At 40.1% G+C, this 25061-nt stretch overlaps 1 protein-coding gene and 1 long non-coding RNA gene across 5 annotated transcripts in view; one reads left to right on the top strand and one right to left on the bottom strand.

The window, feature by feature from the left end:
• AHRR (aryl hydrocarbon receptor repressor) overlaps positions 1–25061 on the bottom strand; it is a 93895-nt gene that overhangs the window by 18211 nt on the left and 50623 nt on the right. For all 4 annotated transcript variants that reach the window (XM_075744625.1, XM_075744624.1, XM_075744623.1 and 1 more), the window contains 2 exons: positions 16097–16197; positions 420–509 (listed from right to left, as the gene is read on the bottom strand). In XM_075744625.1, the coding sequence (XP_075600740.1) occupies positions 420–509; positions 16097–16197 (191 nt within the window). The remainder of the gene's footprint in view (positions 1–419; positions 510–16096; positions 16198–25061) is intronic.
• Positions 21833–25019, top strand: LOC142600736 (uncharacterized). Its single transcript, XR_012834297.1, has 3 exons — positions 21833–21856; positions 23353–23425; positions 24962–25019. It is a non-coding gene; the product is annotated as an uncharacterized LOC142600736 (long non-coding RNA).

Below are 25061 nucleotides of genomic sequence, written 5' to 3'. Positions count from 1 at the left end.
CTTTACAATATATTATACATACTACAACATATTGTTATAAATGTATATAATATTATACACAGGCAACCAGTCTAGAATAGCAGCATCTTATAGTGAAGTTGAAAGGAAACTTTTTGCTAAATCTTATTTTTATAATAGATTGTGTTTCTGTTAACAAAAGCTTTACAAACAGAACAATATTACAAGGAATTCACCTTCACCTGTGTCCTGGTTTCAGGTTACAAAAAAAAAAATTAGTCTGAAGTGGCATAGTAAAATAACTTAAATTCAGTAATAGTGTATGTCTAATCAGCAGTAGAAGCATAAGGTGAAACAACATATAGTGCTGCATTTTGGAAAGCCAGTTAGCAGGACTGACTACAAGAAAGTCATTACAATGACAGTGAATAAGTATTCTAAATGTTTGTTAATATATTTACCTGATGAAACCCTAGATAGTCCACAATCGTCGATGACGCATAAAATATCATTCCATCTGCACTCACCACCAATGCAAAACCATTCAGTGACTAAAGGGAAAAGAAAATAATTAAAAAGATAAACAGAAAGTAAAGAGTAAAATGGCTATATGATGTAATAAATTTAAGAATATTCTAGATATGAAAAAATCACTCTGCAAAAAAAAGTTGGACATTGAATTTTTGCAGAAAGGCCTTTTTTTCCTAACATGAAAAAATGAATAACAATCTGGAACATGCTTTTTTCCTTTTTAAAAAAAGGTAGGATAGCTAATTACAGTGTAACTACCATATTACATTACTAGTTTATTATCCACTTTAAATTTTATTTTGTCATTAATTCATATAATTAAATGTTTAATAGCAAGTGTCAATTTTTTTTTTTTTGCTTTTAATTTAAAATGTCACATTCCAAAATAATTCCTTTGAATTTATATGCATTGATACATATGGATAATACAGTAATATCCAACAAGAAAATTAAATACATGTGATGTTGTAGCTATGACTTTAAAACCGGACATGTATTTTAAAGTATGGCTATTTTCTTAAGCTTCTATATAAATACATACATAGCATAATAGCATAAATGCAATTACTATAAAAAGTAGACAATAAATACTTCACTGATATAGACCAATGTTCAGTCTAGAAAAATGCTAAATTAATTCTCATAGACTCAGTGATGCAAGGAAAGCAACCAGAGAAATCCAAAAATAAAAGTAAGGATTAAATGAAATACATGACACAAACATTAAGATCCATCATGCTGCATGCAAACTGACTAATTTTGCCTCTTTTCCCTTGATAAAGATCCAGTAAGATATCTTCACTCCAGCAGACTTGCGTTCCAAGGTAGTTTAGATGATCCTTTCATGTGATGGCTTTGAGGTCTTTTGAGATTACAGTTCACATAGCTGCTGCTGAAATACTGCTATATTATTATTATCCTCGCTTCACCTTTCTCTTATTTAGTGTTGTAGCGATGTGCCTACTAATCCTGAGTTAATCCTGAAGCACAATGAGGGCAGATTTTCAATTGCTCAGTAACCATATTTTTCTGAGCTTGGTTCTCTTTTTGGTTCCTAAATAAGGACCAGATTTCCAAGACTGCTCGAAGCCTGTTCCCACTGTGACAATGGTGGGCAGAGTTTCAAGAGTTCAGTGCACAATAGGCCGACCTCCTCAGAAGCTTTGGACCCAATCTTAAATGTGGAGCACCTTTGGAAATGTGGCCCAGTGGGACCATACACGGTTCTGTGCCTCCAAGAACCTGTGAAACGGCGACTGGAGAAATCTAGTGGAGAGACTGCAATGGCTCACCTGCGTTTGGAAAAAGCTGTAGCAGCAACTGATTAAATGAAGTCAATGCTAACCATGAGTCATCACTAAGAATAGTAAAGGGCAAATCGTGTTCAGCTCCAGGTCAGCTCCATAGATACAGATCCTTCCCAGAAAAAGCATTGTCACTGCCCAGTTGGGTTTGTGTTGAACACTAGTTATCCCTGTCGACTGTTCAAGCACAAGGAGTTGCTGGACTGGTGCTATTTTCTGTTCTAAATGCCCAAATTCATCCCAGCACCTCATTAACCAGGAGACGATGTGTCAAGATTTCTACATCTTCACATCTGTGCCTTTCATGGCACTGAGAGGAGCCTCCGTAGATGGTATCTGTCATAGCCATTTCCAATGTCAAGTGGAGACAAGAAAGCATTTTTGGCATCTTGTCACTTTGGACTCATCTTCACAGCGATGAAACCATCGGTGATGTGATGTTAGGAATTTTATAACATTTTGAACATCTGGCAGGCCTTTTAATTTGAACAGACTAAAAATTTCCACAAAGATAACCATTAGACATTTAAGGGAGCTCCTTCATGCGGATGTCTGTGGCTGTTACCGTGCACATTCCTAAAGGCCTCCAGTCCTGCTCGTGCAGTTGGGGCAGGTAGAAATTAAGCACATTAAAGAAATGTTCTTAAGCTATGCAAATTAATGCACCAAGCCCTATCTAGGAAGGCTTAAAAAATGACCACAAGATCTGAATATGATCAAAGAATCTCACACGGTATCATGCTGAATGTCCTCAAAATATGTCTTCCGTTGTCTTGCAGGCAAGGGGGAGTTTTTCAGCCCCAGCAGGAAATAGATGGGGGAGCACCTGCCTTTGCCAAGAATTGTTTTTATGAATCAAGAAATAAATACTCCTATTCAAAAGTGAATCTTCTTCATCCAACATATGGGTACATACTCTTAAGGCTGATATACGTACCCTAGGAGATCAGTCTTTACCTTTAAGATGTAAAACTTGTTCCCCCCACAGTGGAAGGCAGGCAGCTTTTTCTTTACACAAACCCAGAGCTGGGCTGGACCAGGTGCAGAGTTTGTAAAAATGGGAAGGGGAAATGGGACCATGTGTATTTCTAAGGGTTCAGATCAGTGGACTGGCAACTACATCTGTGAGGTTGCAGGAGGTATCAAGGAAAGGTTGAAGAGAGCAAGAGGAAAGAAATAATGGAGAAAAAGTTCAAGGAACCATGTGTTTAAGCCAGAAAGGAGTATGGATTTGAGGGAGGTGTATAAATGAAGAGAATTACATACTTCCCCTGCATTGTCTTTCCTTTGTTCTCAAAATGCTGATGTCCTTTTCTGAGTTAAGATCTCTTAACTAAACATCGCCTGGTTTTCATGACCCCAAACGCAGACATCAGATGCTCTGCCCTGCAGGCAGGAAAAGCAAAACCCACTTTGGTGCAACAACAACTTTTATGGAGCCACATGAAGCTATTGAGGATTAACACAAATTCCATGTGTCTAAACCTCATTTTAGCTGGGAAACCTGCTGCTTCAACTACACAAAGAAGAGACGAGTAAAACTTCATAACCAGTGGGTAGTAGTGACGGCAAATTAGTAGGAAAAGACCTCTTCTGACCTCTCAGATAAATCTCTCAGGTATCATATACAGCTCCATACTCAAGCCCTTTACAGTAACATTGCATAAGGATTTTCCATTATTCTGGCCAGAATCCTAGTTATTTGTTAGACTGAGTGGAAGAGAGAGACAGCTTTGGTCCATGAGAACGAACAAAAACTATTCCCAGCTTTTCTATTCGAAGTTACTGGGTCTCACATTAAACAGGACAACAAAGTATATGGCTCCACTTAAGATTTTAAACATTCTCAGTTACTGAAACAGAATTCCCAGTGATAGCTTTCTCTTGTTGCCAGTGAACGGGAGGCTGCACGGGTGTGCCGTGTCGGAACCGCAGCAGCCATCTGCCTGGGTTATCGATAACCAGGGGGGAGGAAAAGGGAAAGAGGGCTCGGACCAGCCTCATAGCCGTGCAGTTTGCGCTCCCTAATGTAAGCACGTGTCTGCCCAAAACACAGAGGGAACAGCACAGAGAAGTAAAAGCAGCTCTCCTCGTTTCACTTCATTCCTTTCAGTAGAAATGATGGAAAGCCTAAAAATAGGGCTCTTGGATTTAGAGGAGGAAATAACCGAACTCCACAGCTCAATGTCGGTGTTATTTGCTTTGTGTACAACTGGTGTGTTTTAATTGACAAAGTCCACTTGCATCCTATCACAATTTTTAGCAATTTGCATATACTTATATAAGCACACAGGGACACACAGACAGAGAAACACACACACACAGAGATATTAGCATGGACATTAAAACTTTTGCAAAAAAAACCAACTAACTTTGAATCTGCAAAAAATACATGGTTGTAAGCTGCCATTTGGTAAACCATATGGATTCAATGACAAACGGAATTTTCAATCCAGGATAATAGCTGAAACATGTGAAACAGACTTAAGTATGTATTGTGAACATTTGTTTGTTTGTATTTGGCTTTTTAAAAACACTTACATGAGTTTTCTACATTGTACTTCAAAAACGAAATTGTGGGAGTTTTTTCCCAATGGGGAAAAAAAAAAAAAAAAAAAAAAAAGAAGAGCTTGGCACCAGACAGGGGCCTGTGTTCTTTTGAAAAAAACATGTACATCCAATTATGTACTCACGAAAAGCTGCACCTGCTACTGAAACAAAAAACAATTAATCTGTCAGTTCAAAGAAAGTACGACATTACTCTGGTGCCCGCAGTAGCTGTGAGATGAAAGTTATCAGTTCCTTCCATTAAGAAGTTTTCGAAACATTATTAGTCAAGTGGTTCTCTTTGGGAACGAAGGCAAATATTTTGAGGAAGATAGGACTTCCTTTGGTAAGATCCTTTATATATCCTGATATTTTTTTCTGGTCCCATAGCAGAAAATCAGCCAGCAAATACTTCAAAGATATTTTGGTCAAGGTCATGGCATAGTAAAAATAAGGAGAGGAAAAAAAAAAAGAAAAAAAAAAAAGAGAGAGAACAAGTTCCAAGCCACATTTCTCTTATTACTCTTCCTTGAAATAAAGGAAAATTCACTAGCATTAGGTCTCCAGAGACCATGTTACTATGGTTACTAAAGTACAACAGTCAAGGCCTGCAGCCATGCCTTGCTTTGAACAGATTTTCGAGTCACGCAACTTGGGTACTAAATTTCCAGGGTCAGTTGGCTCGCGGTTTATCTGGAACAGCTTCATTTAATAGTGGATTGCTGGATTTTTGCATCCTATGTGGGATGGGGCCATTTTCTGGTGATCTAAATAAGTAGCTATTTTAAAACTCTGGAAATGATATACTCGTTCTTGTCTTATGAATATTAGGAGGAAAATGCAGACAGTTAATGTGTCTTCTGTCTTTAACTGTATTGTTTAGTGAATCAGTATTTCTTTCCACTGGTGTTTTTAGGACTCATAATTGCCCTTCTCAAAAATCCCTCTGGAATCCCTGAGGTTCTCTTTATAACACCCCCCCCCCAAAAAAAAAAAAAAAAAAAAAAAAAAAGAAACTCTTACAGAACCCTGAAATAAAACCCTGCATAAAAGACTATTCAGAAATACCATATCTGGTGACATCAGAATATGGCCTTTGCTCAACAAGTACAGTATCTCTTAGCCCTCCGGACTCATGTATTTCTCTGGTATCTACAAAGCAACTTCAAAAGGAATATTTCTGTGAGTAAGCACTATTTCGTGCAAAGGGGGAGTGGCAAAATTGTTTTTCGCATTCAGTTTTGATCAAAGGCTTGCGTGTACTGCTTAGTTTTCAGGCAAAAGAAACAAAACAGAAGATGAATTTCCATCATTTGAGCCAGGGAAGGAAGTAAATCCTACACGCTGAAGCCTGCGGCCATGGGTTTATATGGGGGAGCCTTTCAGAGGGAAAGCATTCGATCTAATTGATTGGTTTTCATAAACAGCAGAAGTGTTTCTTTTCAAATACAAAGAAATATATCAAATACGATCATTATGCCCCTTTCACTCTTCCTGTCTTCCCAGATAAAATGAAGTTCACGTTCCTGCCTGTCTCCTTGAGCCTGGATATCACTTCAGGCTCCTTAAAGACGGTATGGAAATTCAGCATCTAGTGCTGCGCTACCCAGAGCGGGGCCTGGCAAAATTGTCAAAGATCATTCACAGTGCCAGAAGAATTTGAGCCCTGGCCCTCCCATTTACTGTCGGAGGGAAGAGCTGCACCACCTGAAAGGCATGGAGGATTGTGAACCATTCAGCTGGTGAAATTTCTCGTTATTTCATTTTTCAGTATCCCATCACTTCCACCAAGGAGTTAGGGCAACTTTGGAGATACTTGTTTGCATATGTGTCTTCAGTCTAACGAGGGAGCTGGAATGCTGTGGCTTGTCGAGAGGCAGCAGACAAAACTGGCCTCCTGGAAGTCAGTTAGGAAAATGTAAGTCATTGGGCTCTGGTAATTGTGAGCTATAAACTTTCAAGAAAACATAGTAGTTCCCTGGAGGGTGAAATTGTAATGTGTGCACACATGTAAACGCATTTTAAACCATGGTGATGTTTTTTATATGCTTGATATGTAATAAGTATCGGACACAACCAAGGACAATTTTGCCTTTAAACTTGTTTTGATTGCATGATGCAAAATTGTTAAGTGTAGTTTTTCTTCCTTTATGCTTGCCTTCCAAGCTAAGCTTTTGTAACAAAGCTTGCTTAGTCTGTCACGTCCTTGGGGTAGGGCCTCTCTTCTTTACTATATGCATGAAGCAATGGCCTCCGATGAGCCCGGCGCCTCAAAAACAACCACTCTGCCCAAGATGGTACCGAGAAAGAAGAGCTGAAGCATCGTTTGATTTTGCATGTGCCGAAAGTTGATGTGGTGCACTCTAGAAAGAGATACATCCCAACTGAATCCCATTGTTTCCACAAGTACTAAACACTGGAGATGAGAATACAGACCGTGCTTCCAGAGTGGAGCAGTACTAGCGACTAACAATAACTTAAAGACAGGTTAGGCAAGGTTTTGTTGCTGCAAAAGGGAATTCATGGGTGACACCGAACGCCTCAGTACAAATTTGTTATATGGCATGTTTGTTTAGAATAAATTATAAACACCAACAATGCTTGCTATTGATGCCAAGGTTTGGTGGATTTTTTCATATCTAATTGTAAAAAATCCGTGATTCTTTTCTTTGCATTACCAGTTAGGATTTCATATGGGAAGTGAGTATATGAATACTACCTGAGATTAATGGACATTGTACAAGTACTGGAGACTATGGTAATCTAAAGAAGAAGAATATTCAAAGCATTCATCCAAGCATTCATTATAAAATTGTCAGCAAAAACCCCATTTTATTTATTAATACATAGATATATGTATCATAATTACTGGATATGCTAGTGAGTACTCGGATGAGTAACATGTCATTTACCTTAGCAATTATCATGAAAGGACACTAAAGTATGACATAATCTTGTATATCTTTTCCTTTAGCTTCCTCATTAATCATGATGTTGAATTTAAAATTGCGCTCTACCAGTAATGGAACCCTACTGTCAATGCTCTTTCACAAATACAATGCCCTGGACTACACTTGGAAATAGAAACAATCTTTATATTGATTTATGCAGTTTCTCATTTCACTTCCTGAAAAGCAGATGTTGTATTCACAGATGGAAGCAAAGCTGGGGCAATATAGTATCTTCAGCGCAAGTTCAGCCCTTCATTCTTTCGGAGTTCTGCAGCTGCTCTGGGCTTTTCAGTCTTCTCTCCAACAATTTCAATATAGAAAATGCAAGCCTGATTAATTCCATTTGAGAAGACTCAAAATGAAGCATTAATTGCTCACTACTCTGCACTTGTAATAACAAATTTAGTTAGGTAGCCTTTGCAATAACAAATGTAGTAAGATTACCCATTATCTCCCACAGAAATAATTCACTGAAAAGAGTCTCGAGTAATATTTATCCAACATGTTGGACAATTAGACATATGTAAGTACCAAATGTCTGGATATTTTTTTTTCAGTGTTATTTACATGTAAGTGCATCAAGTCCTGAAGAGAAGAAGCCGTCATAATATTCCATCCGCAGCTGACTTTTATTTGTACTTGCAAACTGTTAATGAGCATGAGTGGCAGACCTTGCTTGCTGAAAGCAATCAAAACCTAGAAGACACAATGTTTCAGCCTATATACTGTAAACAGAATGTGATGTCCTAGTTTCAGAGCACTATTTTTCTGTGTATTTAGCACTATATATCACATTTTCTAACACAGAACTATTTCAGGGGGTGGGAAGAAGAGCAAAACAATCTGTATTTCACATTCTCTTCAACAATATATGCTAAACCAGCTTTTTTAAACACCATTTCAAGTCAGTGGAGTTTTTAGGGAGTGTGGCATTCCTGAATTTGACTCTGGGAACTATCTTACTGTGATAGTTATCATCTTATGCACATTTTGTATCCCAAAAGTATCCTGTATAAAGCACACCCTGTCCCACACTGGCAGCAGGTGTGAATTCTGCTATTAATGTGTTATGCTGATTGAAAGCATCATGCTTTTTAATAGCAGTTTTCTTTTCTATTCAAACCCATCAAATATCATAGTCAAGTTTTATTATCTGAGGTCAGCAAAAAGTAAAATTGAAATGTACTCAATATTTCTAGTAAAATATGTAAGCTTTTCTTTTGAAACCTTCATAACCACAAAACAAAATCACTGCGAATGTGCAAAAATTCTTAAGACAACACACAATCTTGCCTGGACCTGCTTTCTTGCTCATCACTTCACCTTCCTGAGAAGATAGCAAGGCTGCAGCTCATTAGCTTTTCTGAGTTGAGAATGAGGAATATAGTGGAAGCAAGTGTCAGCTGTAAATACAGATTAGGCTACTAATTTATAATTTCACTTCAACCAGTTGAAGACCAGTAAAACAATCTAAGATTGCAATTATCTGTGATAATAGACAGGCAACTTTTAAATTTCTATTTCTTCTGTTGGGTTTTTTTTTTTTTACAATACATGACATTGCCATCTTCAAAAACAGGACACTTCCCCAAAAGCAAATGCAGAAACTTGTACAAAAGGAAGAGTGTATTGTGATTGCCTTCGTTACTCGAATGTGAGAAGCCCAATTCCAGGAGCAGACTAAATCCCGGTGCAGCTACACGACGCAGCGCTCACACGCAGATATTGAACCTATTGATGGGCGAGAACAGTTGCCAAGGGTTAGCTCTGAAGTCAGTGAGTGAAAAAAAAAAAACCCAACTAACTGAGCTGAAACGGGAGAATATGTTTTGTTGGGGAGGAAGTCACGTGGCTGCTGGACCGTCTCCAGAGGCACTGAAATAGCCTGAGCAGAAACAGAGGAAGTGGCTGTGAAAAGTGAGCTCGGGTGGAGTTGGCTGTGATGAACAGCTTGGAGATGGTAACAGCAATCTTAAATACAGATCCACATCTGGTCTGTGCCCAGAGCTCATTGATTCCTTACCTTAACGCTGCTGACGGACAACTTCTCCATTCACTGCTACACCTAAAATTTCTCAGCTAGGCCTCCTCATGTGACAGCAGGTTTGCCTCTGCCCCGACAAATGGAAGCCAGCTTTTCTGATGCCAGTGCAAACCAGAGAGGATGCTAACTATCTCTTGTTGCTGCACACCTGCGCTGGCTGCTGGGTCCCCCTTCTCTATCGCATTAAACATAAGCTGCTCATCCTGATTTTCCAATCTGCTCACAGCTTGCTCCGCCCTCAATTATAATCTGTCATTTCATGTTGGAGAAGCTAAGTAGTACCTCCAGTCAGTCCAACATGTTACCCTCACCCATATGCAAGATTTGAAAACAAGCACTTAATGGTGTTTCCCATTTTGCTAAAGCTTCTGCAGGGTTACCTGATTTTTTCTCCTTCACATCCCTCCTTAAAACTCTTGCAAAAGTCCTGGCAAAGGTCAAGTCGCTCATACACCATGAGTACTGGCAACCGTGGTTACCAGTTTATTCGTTATTTCCACACACTGTGTTGCTCATCAAAATGCATCTTTCATCACTTGTCTCATATTTAGGCTACAAATCTGAAGGGAGGGGATCGCATCTTTTTGTTTTGCTCTGCCCCTCTGTCAAGCTGGAGGGTGCCACCACCTGTATTTCAGAAACCTCAGCGCTGTGGCAGCATCGGGATCGTTACAGTCCTAACAGTAGCACTAAGGATTGGAGGAGAGAGGAAATGGTATTTAGAGGTCACAGGCTTTTCTGTCCAGATTTCTTTGAGAAGGAAAAAAAAAAAAAAAAAAAAAAGGAGAAAGGAATAAGAGAGAACATTAGTTATTTGTTTAAAGGGCAACAGAAAGGATATTTTTTGCACAAAGTTGTGGTCATGCCAAATTTCAAGTCTGGATTTTAGAAATATGCCTATTCGCAAAGGAAAAAAAAGGGACCAAGGCCTCTGAAACGTTCCTTTGTGTTTTGCCTGCGCCTGGCAAGAAGAAAGTGAATGTACGCATGTGATAAAATGGCAAGTTACTCCTGATCCCATTTATGGCACTTTTTTTCATGGATAAATTCTCTGTAAGTCATCACAAGTGACTAATGTCAGCTTAAATCATGTCATCTGAATTACTAGGAGAAGGTTCATGTTTGAAAACAAAGGAAAGCAAAAGGGTTATTTGGGTAACTTTTAAAAGCTGTATTAACTGAAAAAGAAAATGCACTGAGACGATCAACTTTTTATGAGAACTTCCTATTTTGATGGCCCCACTTTAAACCAGTAGATTAAAAGGTGAAGCGCTGTACCATCATCTAACAGGATTTACTTTAGAAGGACTGTACTAAGAGAGACAGCACCATTGGAAGGAATTGAAGACAAGAATAAATCAAAAAGTCCCTGTCTACCAGCTTGAGATTTCTGAAGTCCGTGCCTCGGTCATAGCCCCGTATAACAACCACACACTTTTGTCTGACTCCCAATTTTCCTTTTCAAGTTTAAATTAAAAAATAACAGGAAGAGTAAAATCTTTTGCTCTCAGACTAAAATTCAGACTGGAGCACTTTTGTCAAGAGCACAGTTTTATCAAGTACTGATTACATAAATCAGTTTGGAAGGAGGAAGTGGAATTACACTAACAAGTTTAAAAAAATTGCAGGAAACCAAGTGGGAAAAGGGTTTCCTATGTTATTTCCTTATGCAGAGTGAAGAACAGCACCAATAGGATGTTTTCTAATGTATCATTTTCCAACTCCCTTGGAATGAAACTTGAACTTTAGTTCAAGCTGTTAGCAGAGGCCACCTGGAAATACCTTTCATTGCCAAAATGTGCATATATACCTCTCTGTTCAAAGTAACTCCCAGAAACCTTATTATCTGCAGCCACTTTTAAAGTAACGCCATAATGTTAAATAATATACTTCAAGCTTGCATTGAGTCAAATCCTGAATCCTTTGCTTAGATAAAAAGTCTAACTGGCTTTCATTGGTTTTGATTAAGGAGATTTGAGCTCTACCTGGTATTAAAGCTCATGAAAAAAGGTCTCATTGACTTCAGTGGGAACCCCTGAGCACGAACAAAAAATTCCTATTCATGATAGTACCCAAACCTATGATGCGGAAGTAAAAAAAATAATATATAAGGGCCGCCTCTGTGTGATGAAGTGCCTATACCTGATTATGCTATCGCTTTGCACCAACAGCCAATTGCAAATACAAATGCTGCTGGTTCGGTAGGTAGATACCTGAACTGTCTCACTAGTCATCTTAGTTACAACTCAAGTCAGCAAAATTAATCTGCCAAATGCTAGAATAAAAGCATGCCTACAAAACATGGAAGCTCACTTTGAAAAATCCAGCTTTAGATAATTAAGTAGTTAATATAGTGGAGCTGAGATTATTGACGCCAGTGAAGAATTATAAGGGCCACACCACCAAAACTAGCTTTCACTGTTTTTCTCCATTAGGCCGTATATCTGTGATTTTAAGATTATTTTTAAGATGTCAGGTATCTGACAGTCTTTGCCTAAAAATTTAAATAAGTAAGAATTGTAGTACTGTTTAAGAAGGGTGAAGGATGAGACCTTTACCATAGATTAATATACAAAATGTTGACAATTTGCTTTTTTCTGTCGTTGGTGAAAACTAAGAGGTTTGTCCTGTCTTCAGCCAGAACAAATGAAGTCTCTTTTGGAGATTCCAAAGCACTGAGCAGCCTGCTGCTAAGCACATACACTGAGTGCACGGGTCTCCTGGGCATCATCTCCTGACATGCTAAAATGAATAAAGATTGGTGTAGTTACCACCAGATGCTCTGGAAGGGTGGGGTGGGCTGCAGAACCAGGGAGGTGCAGATGTTCCCATTGAAAGAGCAGGTGATTTCAGCATCTGAGCGATGTTGTGGAGGTTTTCATAAGGGAGCCTGTTATCCCTCTGAATTATGTACAGAAAAATAGGCTACGGGGTTTTTCTCTTCAGCGTGCAGACATGTTGAGCCTGCAGCCACCCTTCCGGGTTGTAATTCAAATTATGCCTGAAAGGTCCTTGCATTTCTCGCTCCCATGCATGGCTTTGGTAGTGAAATAGCAACCAAACCCAATACCTTGTTATTCAGCCATATGTCATGATTTGTTTTCAGCAGGAGAAAGGTAACTTGGGCATGCACAGCTAACTATCTCTGCTCAGGAAGAGTACATGTACAGTGTCACTGAATAAGAAATATCAGGATAGTATGATGACTGGCATCTTCAGTGCAGTCATAAAGAAAAAACATGAGACAAAACCACAGAAATGTGATTTTTGTGCCCTGAAGCCTTAAGAGTGGAGGACTCGTGGGAATCTATCTGTGAACTGGGCAAAAGAGTGGCTTGGAACATCCTGAAAACAACATGGACCTTCCCTGAAAGAGTGTGAGCTGCCAGTGAGCACAGAAATGACAAAACAAGCCAGGTCTGGTCTTTATCCGTATTCATCAGCAAGATGGGGCATGACAGAACCAGGCAGTCTTACGCCATTAGCATCTGTTTTGGAGCTGCCTGGGTCACTCGGATTTCATTTTAATTTTTGTGACATTTTGCACATAAACCACTATTTTCACACCTGAAAAGAATTATGTCTAGTACATCTGGAGACAGAGATATCATAAATCCTATGCTGCAGCCTACAACAGTGGGACAGAAGACCAACTGACAAAACAAAGAAGGAAAGCAAGCTCATCAAGACATCTCCTTCAGCAGCAAGAGTTGAGACAGAAATTTGATCAGTGATTCTTCCATAACGAGCAAAAAAACTGCAGGATCAACTACGAGGTGGTCAATAAAGTCCAAGTGACAATTTTAGCAGGGTGCTGCTTAGTATATGGGTGATGATTACTTAAGCAGCAATGTCAGTGACGATGGGACCACTGCCTGGCTGCATGTCGTTGAGAAAACACGCTCAGAAAGGGCCTTCCTCTTGACAATGGACATTTAATTCTTCAGATAGCATAGTATAACATGTGGATATTATACATGCATTTGGGATGAGAAATTATCTGCACAGCAGTGTAGACTGAGTCTGGACTTGAGACTGTGAGTACAGCATAGCTAGGGGGAAGAGTAGGAGGTGGCTAACAGCCATGAGATGATTATTGCAATCAAGGCTATTGCCTAGATACCCACCAGTGATTCATTCTTATTTTTCCAAGTCACCATTTTATTGTGTTTCTCTCCACCCCATCACCCCATAAATTCTATCTGGATTTACTGACTGCCAATAGAATTTATTTTCCCACTTTTCTGGTTATGGGTTTGGCCCAGTGTTCTTTAAGTATTCAGTAACAAGCTTCAGAAACTGCATGTGGCCTTTTTCTGCCAGAAGGCATGTGGCAGAAGGGTTGCAATACCACCTGTCTTGGAAAATATTTTTTTAAAGTGCAGAGTTAAAAATCATTACTGCAGTCAAGCAGTTGGAGTCTGAAGTCTCCAAGGAGAGCAAAGATTGCAAGAATGGGGTATACTCCAAAAAAGCATTAATAAAATTGGTTCTTGGAGCTTTGTCTGTCTTTCCTCCAAAGGGAAACACAGATAGCAAGAAAAGACTCTCTTATCCAAAAGAAGTGATCTTAAAACACTGGAAGAAATTATTTATTTAGATACCTGCTGTGCTCCACTAAAAAAAATCTTTGATAAACTGGTATCATTGTTTATTTTATTATTGCTGATGAAAGCTATTTGATTATAGCTGTAAAAAATCCCTATAAAATCTTAAATAAAAACCACATGTTGTGGCAGAGGCCTTTAGAAATAAAAAACCATTTTAAACATACTTTGAAGACAGCCTAATTCCATTGTTTTCTTTCAAGCTGAAAGGGGAAGTACTGCATTGTTCCAAGACTGATACATCATTTACCAGTAATTAGGATTCTTGTTATTCCATATTTTTACCTATACATAGAACACAGTGATCATACCCACTAGGAAGAAAAATGCGATTATCCCCGGGCTTCCATTAACATTGCAGACAGAGACAGTATTATTCACACATATTTTGGTGATTCCGATTATTCTGGTTTCTATTATATAAAGCATCTAGGAGAGGCTGCACAGTGCAAGGTGGTGTCACAAGAAGGAAAGCGGCTTTTGACAGCAGAAAAAAAACTTTTGAGAACCAATAAAGTGGCCAGATTCACAAGTTAATATAAAAAAGCACAGCAACCACCAGCAAGACTGTTTGCTTCTCCTTGGAAGGAATCACAGATGTCATTATTTAGTTAAAACTCCACAGTCTCTAATAACCAATATGGGGAATTTGGTTGAACAAAAGCCCCACTTTTCTTCACATGCCATGGCCACTGAATGAGCATCCAAGCCAAACTCACTTCCCAGGGAGCATTCCCGGCAAGCCCTAAGGAAAATTCACCCTCTTATTCCAGGTCAGACAAGCCCATAAATGAAGTCTGGCGAATACATTCATATTAACATGCACTTAATCATCCAGTTAATGATCTAAATTAAGTATAATCCAGGATAAAATATCTCCCATATATTCAAAAGGAATGTGACTCCTACATACCCTGTAGTAAGCAGACCATTAGCATGTTCAGTAATATTAGTCTCTTGTAACCTACCTGAAATTACGTATCAGTGTTCTCTCCATGTGCTCGTAGCAGTAGAACTACTGTTTGAAGATCGTTAATGATTATACTTGTAGGCATGCAATATACACCCAACAAAACACAGACTAAAGATAGGAGAGCCTCGTTAAAAATGACAATTATATACTCACCACATTTATCATTTATTGTACGCCCTGCACTCCCTATTCATTGAGAATGGAAATGATTGCAAATAATACCTGACAGCCAAACATCTTATTTTGGCACTAGCACTAACTAATCAGATAGATACCTCTATGTTACTTGCTTTGAATTACAAAATTAAACTCTTCTAAAGTATTAAGAGGAAGGAAGGCAGGGTGTCAGTTTCTATTCCATAGACTTGAATGACTTATGATATCAGATCCTGTGATAAAATGTCATTTTCTTTAATAGCATACAGCGTTTATTTGCTGGAGGCTACTATTTAATTTACATTTACATGTATCTCAGAGCTGTCTTTAAAACACAATTTTTATACCATGAATATTATCCTATCCAAAACAACTATACATATGTAGTCTTAATCACACAGGAATTTCCAAGGACCTCAGTGTATAAAAGGCATTATTACATCATGTGTTTGAAATGCAGATGTATCTGCGATGGACCGCTGTGCTCTAGCTGGTTCAGTAGTTCACAGCAGCACTAATTCTTCATCCAGATTAATGGATGCATGGCCCCTTTATGCTGCTCTGCCAATATAAAGTCATCCTAAAGGGGATAAAAATACATAGAAGGAATAACTTCTGCACACACGGCTTCCCTCAGAGCACAGAGTTGAGGAAGTAGGATAAATTAAAATATCCCAGAATAATCTCAACTCAGATCAGAAACCAGGCACGCTCCTGTTGGCACCATCAAAATACAGGCCAAGTAAAATAAACCTCTGCTGTCACTCCAAGAGAAAAAAAACTGTGAACTGGCCCACTGGAGGTCACTGGTAATTTCAAGGATGTAAGGGTGCGGGTACAATTGCCCAAAGGGAGACAGACCAGGAGTATCGCGATTGCCAGTACTGCTCTTGTACACAAGTGTGATTCTTGAATGACTCACACCAAAACCAACCATTTGTTCAAAGTTGCCACGAAGCATTAACCCAAATATATCATCAATCCGAGTAAGTTAGAGCCAGAAAAGACAGTGTTTTTTCACTCACTTCTAGTAGAAGTCCACCTTCTTGTACAGCAGTCTTGTTAGATACATTGTCTTCTTTTATTGTTTGGCCAACTTGCTTCTTAAAGTGCTTTTCTTGAATGGCTGTTGGAAAGAGTTATTATCAATTTACAAATCATAACAATTAGGACTGCTCAACTAAAATTCCTATTTAGGCACTTAACATGCATTGATTTAATTGGGAGTTACTGTCTTTGTGGTCTGGATCTCAGTTACTGACAACTTTCTTTTGCTGTGAGGGAGATAGATACATATTTGGCAGTCCAGATGTTTTTTATATGAAATATCTATCACATTTTTTATTGAACATATTTTTTCCATTAGTGTACTCTACATAAAGCAATAACTGAAACCCACAGGAAAGAAACAAAAGAAAGTTAGCAAGTTGTTTTGTTTATAAAAATATGTATTATGACAATATAAAGAAATGCCTACATAGCTCAGAAGACAAGGGACTGAAATAAGTTTCTTATTTTCAGTGCTGACCTTCCTGGCATCAGATCATTTTCAGTCTCTCTTTATCCTCTTCAGTTCTACAAGCCTGAGCCTGACTGTAAGATTCAAGGGAATATTCTTAAACTGCTTCATTTTTAAACAGAGGTTTAAAGTTTGTGTTTAGCAGGTCATTTACTATGTGAAATTCATGAAAATCTGTCACTATAGATTAAAATTTCATATATTTATCCTAATAATAATGAAAACCTTCATGGGAGTCAAAACTGGTAAGTGCTCTCCTGTGCATGAGTTATCATCCCTTGATCTGAAATATCTTTGAATACTCAGATTAAAGTCTTCCTATTGAAATATCCCACAGAAAAATCCCTGAAATACAATCCCATTTCTGGTGATAATGAAAGAATTTCTGAGAAGGCTGACATCACTTGATACACTGGGCTTCTGCATCACCTAGGGAGTATGACAGGAACCTGTCTGTATCATTTGGTCAGTAAAAATTAAGGACTCAGCTTCACTCTTACTGCTGCATCCCAGAGATGGGTCATACAAATATCCTGGTAGCAAACAGAGATTCAGTTTTCTGTTTGTTCTCCTTCCAAGGGAGAGAATGAGAGAGGAGAGCGCACATCAGTGAGATCAGATCAGCTTGGACATTTGACACACATTGTCCCTTCCAGCTAAAGGAGAACTGAAGCAGCCATAGTCAGAGATGGTTAATAAAAAAAAAAAAAAAAAAGTTGAGATGGACAGGAATAGTTTATACCAAATCAGAATAAGAAGAGGAGACAGCCAGCAAGCCTCTAATGCTTCTGAGCTTGTTGCTAAAAGTCATGACAATGGGATTTAAATTTTTAGTAAGATACCAAATTATGAAAAAAGTCTACATTTTTAAATGGCTTGAATAATATTTGTGGGAAATGACCGAGAATATGATCGAAATGGAGTCACTTCCTTTCCAAAGGGTTGTGCAAGAGCCCTTTATCAATATAACAACCTAGCGAGGGACAGTTGCAAGATACATCAGTGATTTACAACAGATGATGGCAATGCAGAACCACACTGACTGAATATTCTTCATGTTTTTTAGCTTACATTGTAAATATTTGCCGCCAGTGATAATGTCGGTCATTACCCCAAAGCACTCATCTCAAATGTATAATTAGATGTAATAAATCCCTCCCCTGGGCACAGGAAAACACATCAGGAAAATCCCAAGCTGCCTAAAACAGATCCCTACCCATGTTTTCCAGCCAAAACAATTTTGTGATTTCAGACTTGTAAGCTAGGCTGCTATGAACAGGATACACACATTCTTCAATCTGCATTTTCATTTTTGTATACATTTTGAACTAATTGGAAGAGGTCACTTCCCTCCCTACCCCCACCCCGACCAGCCAAGCCTTCTGCTATGCCTGTCCATAAGAACAGACATATGGACACTCATGACAATAATTTTTAAAGGCTAGCCCCTATTCCAATGGCCTCTTCAAGAGTTCCCCCCTCAGAAAAGATATTTTTGTAGTTACTGACACAGTGGTTTGCAGTCTTTCTGCAGGTTAAAGGACAGACAGGGAGGGGTGAGAGGAAACGAAGGTTTGTTTTTTTGATATGTTCTTTTGGCGTTGTGAAAATTCCACCAGTTCGAGCTTCATCGTTAGTGGAAACTATTATTTTACCCGACTGAGTGGGCCAGAGCTCCCTGCCTGTTTGTTAGCCTTCAGGCTCACACAAACACAGCAGCAGAAGCACAAGAGATGTTTGTTCCGCAGCTTGTCTGGCTACTATAAATTCCATCTCCAAATGGAAAGTATTTTAATGTTATTTTGCCAGCTAGAATTACCCGTATGTTAGGCCACACACATCCGTTTCATAACATACCCTACTCACTGGCCCGGACTGCAAGGAGACTCATTGCACCCTCAAAGACAAATGACACCCTTCGTGCCAAGAAGCAAGAGCTCCTCGGAGACAGGGGTGTTTGTTCCTCGCACCTGAGGCAGCCAAGCCGTCGCTCACCGTTCACACTTGTTCTGTCTCCTTCTGCTGGAAATACTCGATTAATCCACCCGGGGCTTGGCTGATGCTGCAGTGACAGCTCAGAAGAGATACAACTGCTGGTGATAGACTGTCACCTGGAGAAAGCAGAGCAAGACAGGCAGAAAACCACGCGGATCCCTAAAATGAATGAGGAGCAAAAGGAAGACATGACAGGGCGAGGAGGGAAAAATTGCAAGATGTTACCTGACTAGACAGAAAAATAGGGAAAAGAAAACAGAGCAGCCTAACGATACCCCTGTCACCACCAAGAATCAAGAGGGAGAACTGAAGGAAAGTAAGTATTGGTTATGATGGGTGGCTTGAGAGCAAGGGCCCTGATGCCAAGACAGCTGTGATCAAGCTCAGACGTCACATAAACTGGTGGCCCTCTGGAGCAAAAGTGAAGCCTACGATGCCGAAAACAAATGAAAAATTGGAAAATGCAGGAGTACTGTCTCTAGTAGGCAGGGACGAGCAGACTGTGGAAAGATAAAAAATAACAAACAGCAAAGGATGACTCAGTGACCTGCGGGGAAAACTTCTGGCTGCTGGAGTTCCCATATATCAAGAATGGGGCAAGAAAAAAACTGATATTGCAGGCAGTCTGATGAATGCTGCTGGCTGTAAAAAAACTGGAAAGTTTCAGCTTTATGGAGCCCTGGACTGCTTTCTGTGGGAGAGGCAACTCTTTGGACTAGATTGTCAGCAATTCAGCGTTGAGTGCTCACCTACTAGGTTCAAAACTGGCAAGCTGAAGGGATGGGAAGCAGGGACAGCAGAGACCTTTTTCTGAGCACGACTTATCTAGCCTGCAGTTCCGGAACACGAAATAAAACAGAAGATGGAGCTGTTCTGCCAAAGAAGATGAATGAGTGTATTGATACCATAGGGTGATAAATACAAGATATACAAGTACCAGGACTGACAATTTTGCGAGGTCATGCGATCTAGTGAGCATGGTGCAATCCCAGGCAACATTAAAAGCCCACAAGTTTGGAAATGCTGGGTCCTACAGAAGGACAACACTGTGGAAATATACAGGGCAGAGGGGAAGGGGGCTAGGAGGAGGAAAAGGAGGGAGAAAAAGTGAAGAAAGATGGCCAATGCGATTTCCTGAAGGAAAGGTCAAAGATCTGATCTGAAAGCGGTGAAAGGAGTGGAAGCCAAAAAAATAACGTAGAGTTAATATTGACAGCTAATTAATGCGGGGGGAAAAAGTCCACAAAAGGGATGGTAAGTTTAGCTGAATAGAGTATGGGACTGTCTCAGACAGTGCTGCTGGGCCCTTCACAGCTGCACTGTCTCACCCCAGAACACTGTAAAAAGCTGAGATCTCTTTTGAGCCTCCAGTTCTGATACGAGCATGGCTATCTGCATTTGCAAACCCCTTGGCTTGAAAATCAAATCTGGAATGTTGTAAGGAAGAGAAAAGCTGCCTGACACTTTAAAGTCTATAGACACATCATGAAACCAGCCGTTCCCTTTCCCCCAGAAATAACAGAACATTTATTTGTTGCAGAATATTCTTTAGTTCAGAGGGATGGAACTTGCAGGACTGTCATAAAACTGTACTTTTTAAACCCATGGGATTACATTCTCCTGAGTGTTTCTGTACCTCTTTCCGCACAAGCACAACCTTCTTTCTTCAGAAAATAATTAGCAAAATTACCTGCCAAGCTAAGCTCTGTAACAAACTAACGCATGGTTCAACTGTACCCCAGCCACCCCAAGGACCTTCCACTGCCCAGGCTACCTGCATTAAGCAACAGCACAGGCAAGAAATGAGGTGTGAAGGGATGCTGTTTCTTATCTGAACACCCGGCCTGGGTTCATTTGAGGTGTAAGAAGGGGACAGTACTGTCTTCTTCAGACTCGGTATGATACAAGCGTATCAGTTTCATGCCTTTCTACGAGGAGTACTCTGAGACCATTTGTCTCCAGTGATGCCCAGGGAATAAATTGTTTCTTAAAATGGGCAGATGAAAATACCCGAATCTAGCTTGCAGGTTCAGAGATACTGCTTTATGAATATAAGTCTTACTTCTGGTAACTGCTAGTGGAAAGGAAGTGAAAACAGGGTCTTTCTTCCTGGATCTTTGAGCTTCAGGAAGAATCAGCTATGCGTGTTACCCTGAATGCTAAGAAAACAAAACAAAACAACTAGGAAACACTCGGTATGAGCAATTCTGCTTAACAAACCTACAGCCATGAACTGAAATAGTCTGTTTCCTCTTGCTGCATTACAGAGAACACCGAGTGACAATAAGGACAGGGCTCATTAGATGCATGCTGAAATTAAACTATATACAACATAAAGAACAGTCATTGTACATTGCCGAACAATATGAAAGGGATGTTTGTGCTCTCAAGTACCACAATATACAGGTTGCACAGTCACTTCAGGAAAGAAATCAGCACCAAAATTCACCCTCTGAATAAAAGATGTACGGTGCTTGGTCCTGCTGCAGAGGCTACCAGAACGCCAGATGAAATTATGCTAGCAGTAATGCAAAGTTTGTCTTCCCAACTTAGCGGTTTTCTCAGTCTGCTTCTTCTTAAGAGATGCTTTGAAATCTGACTGCCCTTTGAAGTTTCTCAAGTACGGCATGACATTTATTTAAGGTACAACCCGAACTGTTTGCTTTCCAGATCCCGTCCCCTCTTTCTTTCAGAACCGCGTTTCCCCTTTCCCAGCGAGCCTCATCCACGTTTCCCCACGCACGAGAGGGGCATCAAAGAGGTGCCACTGCCCAGGCCCAGCAGCCCTCCTCTCCCCGCGGCCTTTGCGTGGAGCCACCTCGCCCCCCCGAGACCCCAGCCCGTGCCCCCCCCCCGTCCGGCGGAGCCCTTTTGAAGGGGAGGCGAAGGGAGGAGAAGTCCCTGCTGCGGAGGAGGCAGACTGCTGACTAACCCCAGCCCCGCTGTCACGCAACCCTTGCCGCCTGTCAATCTGCCGGCAGCTCTGACAGGGGCCTGGCGCCCGTTCAAACCCTTGCGTGCGAGCAGACGAGCCACATTACCCTATGAAGTATTTCATAATAACAACAGCTGTTAAATATTGATGACTCCTGGCAAGCGCTGAATGCTTTTTGAGAAGGTTAAGCCTTCGTGTAATGGAACCTAATTCCTCATTATATACTGTATCAGATATCTGGAAGTTGCCTGAAAAAAAGCAAAGGGGCTTAAAGGAAAGGAACAGAAAATAAGTCTCGTACAGCAGGGAGAGGGGAGAAAACCCGCAGTGTGAGAGGTGAGGAGTGTTTCCCTGAAGTCAAATCCTTTTCCAAACCGTAAAAAATGCTGCCAGAGCGATCGTCAAAATGGTTGGTTTTGTTATATTCCATTGGACGGTTTTGTGTTTTTAGAAATTACTGCAGATGAGATAAACTTTCTAAAACAGTGATCCGGCTGCCGCTGCTGCCTATGTGTGTAAGACTACACATGGAAATTATTTCTACAGAAAAACAGAAATTAGGGAGAAAGCTCATATTCCTATAGTTTTTCTACATCAGACCCAAAAGATCTGGCTCATTAGAAGATTTAGTGGTGATCAGATATTAAGGATGAGATCTCAGAGAGGGTTTCCAGCAGGTGAGAAAGGGAAAATGGCAAGCCTCTTTGCCTTGGGCAAGTCCTGGTACGCTGTCCTCCACTTCCCAGTCCAATCTTCTCCCCCTTGACCTAACTGTTGAACAAGGTTGTGTCAAGAATCAGTTCAGGGTAGGAGGTCATGATGGACCGACCAAGTCTTTGGGATGGAGGTGGCATCACACCAGGGCGGGCAGTACCAGGGAGTCCCGAAAAGGCAGCATCAGAGTCAGGTGTGGGTTAAAGAGAAGAAACACAAACTGAGGAGGTCTTGGGGTGCTGACGAAATCAGGGTGGTTTTTTCCTGCATGTGAGAAAGAGGTCTGTGTGCCTTTAGGGAATACAATTTAGATGAGGCAAGCTGAGGAGCTGAAAACAATTACTTGCTCACGTTCAGTGCAGTTGTGCTGCAGTGCGAGGAGTTCTGCAAAGCTTTAGGAAACTATTTTACCTGTGGGGAACCCAGGCCTATTTATTGAGTTGGGATAGGGAATCTTGGAATCTTAGGAAGTTACAGATTGGAAGGAACCTTTGAAGGTCATCTGGTCTACCCCACCCTGATCAAAACAAACCTAACTTCAGTTAGGCAGGTTGCTCAGGGGTTTTGTTGAGTATCCCCCATAATGGATATTTCACATTCCCTCCAGGAAAACTTTCACTGTTTAATTACAAACAGGATTAATTTTGTAAGGTACGAGCTGCTTATGGATGTAGGTGAATGCACATTAGGATAAATTCTGGCTGGACACTTTCTGTTTCCACAATTCTTGGTCTGTAAAATGTGTAGAATACTCTAAGAAGTGCTGAGAATGGTTAAGTGGCTGTCATGAAAAGTGTGTGTATATAGAGAATGTGTGAATTAAGTTATTAGCTATTCTTGTAATGTTTTTTGATGGTTTATTCTATCTGTAACTCACACAACTGGCTCACAAGAAACCACACTTGTATATCACGTTTTTATGTAATCTGGGACTGTAACATCTCTCTTATCCCATAACTTCTGAGGGATCACAGATCCAAACAAAAGCTGTGCCTCCATGTGAAACTGAATTGTGTGCTACCTATACAAGCAACAGACTTGAAAGGACTTGTCTAGAAAGCACATTTCCCCTCTGCAGCTTACTGTTTCAACCTTTCTCTCTTCATATGACTTAACAGATGATGTCCCCAACAGACAACCCTACATTGCATGTTGGCAAAGAAGATATTTTAGAGATCTGTTTGCATCGCTGTGAGTAAATATTTGAGTTATCAGTTCATCTGGTGGACTATATTGGCTATAAGACTGCCAAAGACATGCAGTCCTCCTAAATTACCCCAAGATATGACCTATCCCACGTAATTTTCTTCTGTTGCATCTTTGTAATTCCATTTGATTACCTACTACTTTAAATATGATGATTTGATAATGGGAACCTATTGACTTATAGATTCAGTCCTGGGGCCTTAATTTTATCCCTGTATTATTCCATTCTTAGCTTGATTAAGCTGTAATACATATTAGCTTGTTTGAGTGTGTATTTGCTTGCACACTCTTTGGAATAAATCCATAAAAGGTAAATACAAACGGGTTATTCTGTCAAACTACAAAATGGATTGCAAGTCTGAGTTATTGGCAACCTTGAGTAAGAAATCTGCAAGCCACTTAGTCCTCTTTCAAATCAATACCCACACCCCTCATAAAAACTAAGATGATTCCAACAAATTCCTTGCCCTTTAAGTCATGAGCTTATAAATTACATGTCCATTAATCAGAATCAAGATCTACAGCATAAGTTTAGTGTAGAAAAAAAAATTAAGAGAACTATTCTATATTTAGAAAACCTGCTTAACATTGGTTAGTTCCGGAGTTAAGGACCTCAGAATGTACAATCAATGTAGTTTTCTGTTTGTTTTACTCCAGTTTCCATTTTCCTCTGTACTACAGTCTGAAACACTGCATGTTAAGCCAATGTAGAGGGATTCAGACTTCACCAAACTAATCCACATTAGCCTCAAGCGTACTGCAGTGTGTTTTGACCTGCCACATCCTGACTGCTTGAGTGGGATCCCAGCAAATCCCACCAGTCATGATATACGTACATATTTAGAGGAATAGCACACCAGGACACATTGATTCTAGGATCTATGGTGCAGATGGCTTATCAAAACAACTTGCAGAGTTTTATAGTTCTTCCAAGTGTCCTTCATGATGGCTTGTTGGCTGAATAGTTGTTCATCTTTTCCCTTGTCCAGATATGTTAAAAAAATCTGTACAGGGAAAAATAAAATTTAGGTTCTCTATATCCTCTGAATTCCCAGCACTTCGTCTCTCTGTGGTCCAAGAATGTAGCCCTCTTCTGATATGGGTCATATTATTTCATTGTCCCGAGGCTAGTTTTTCACTGGTTTGATTCTCTCAATGAAAATGATACAACAATGGACATTGGGGCCCACAGCAGAGGCAGCTGCCCTTTGAGGAGGGGCTAAAATGGCTGTGACTGTTTACTGAGGAGGGAAGGACAAGAGGAGATGTAACAGAGGTTTCCAAACTTGTAAAGGCAATGGGTAAACTGAATGCAGAACTGTTCACCCAACCCCACAATACGGGGACAGTGAAGTGCTCAGTGACACCAGTACTAGAATACTTTCAAGTTGACAAAAGAAAGCAATTTTGGAGATGAGAATACCAGACTAGATGGGCCACTAGTGTGACACAGTAGTGTATTTCTTACGTTGTTATATTCTCACTGCAATGCCATGCCCTTGTCCACGAAATTTGTTGCAGACAGAAAATAAACAACAGATGAGCAAGAGCAGCATCTGTGACGTGAAACAAAGTATATCACAGAAGTGACGATAAGAAAAATTGGAACCTTATGAGAAAG

Source organism: Balearica regulorum, chromosome 2, assembly GCF_011004875.1.
Source record: "Balearica regulorum gibbericeps isolate bBalReg1 chromosome 2, bBalReg1.pri, whole genome shotgun sequence".
Classification (NCBI taxonomy): Eukaryota; Metazoa; Chordata; class Aves; order Gruiformes; family Gruidae; genus Balearica; species Balearica regulorum.
Note: the sequence above shows the minus strand (reverse complement) of the source record. Positions and strands in the feature narration are given on the sequence as shown.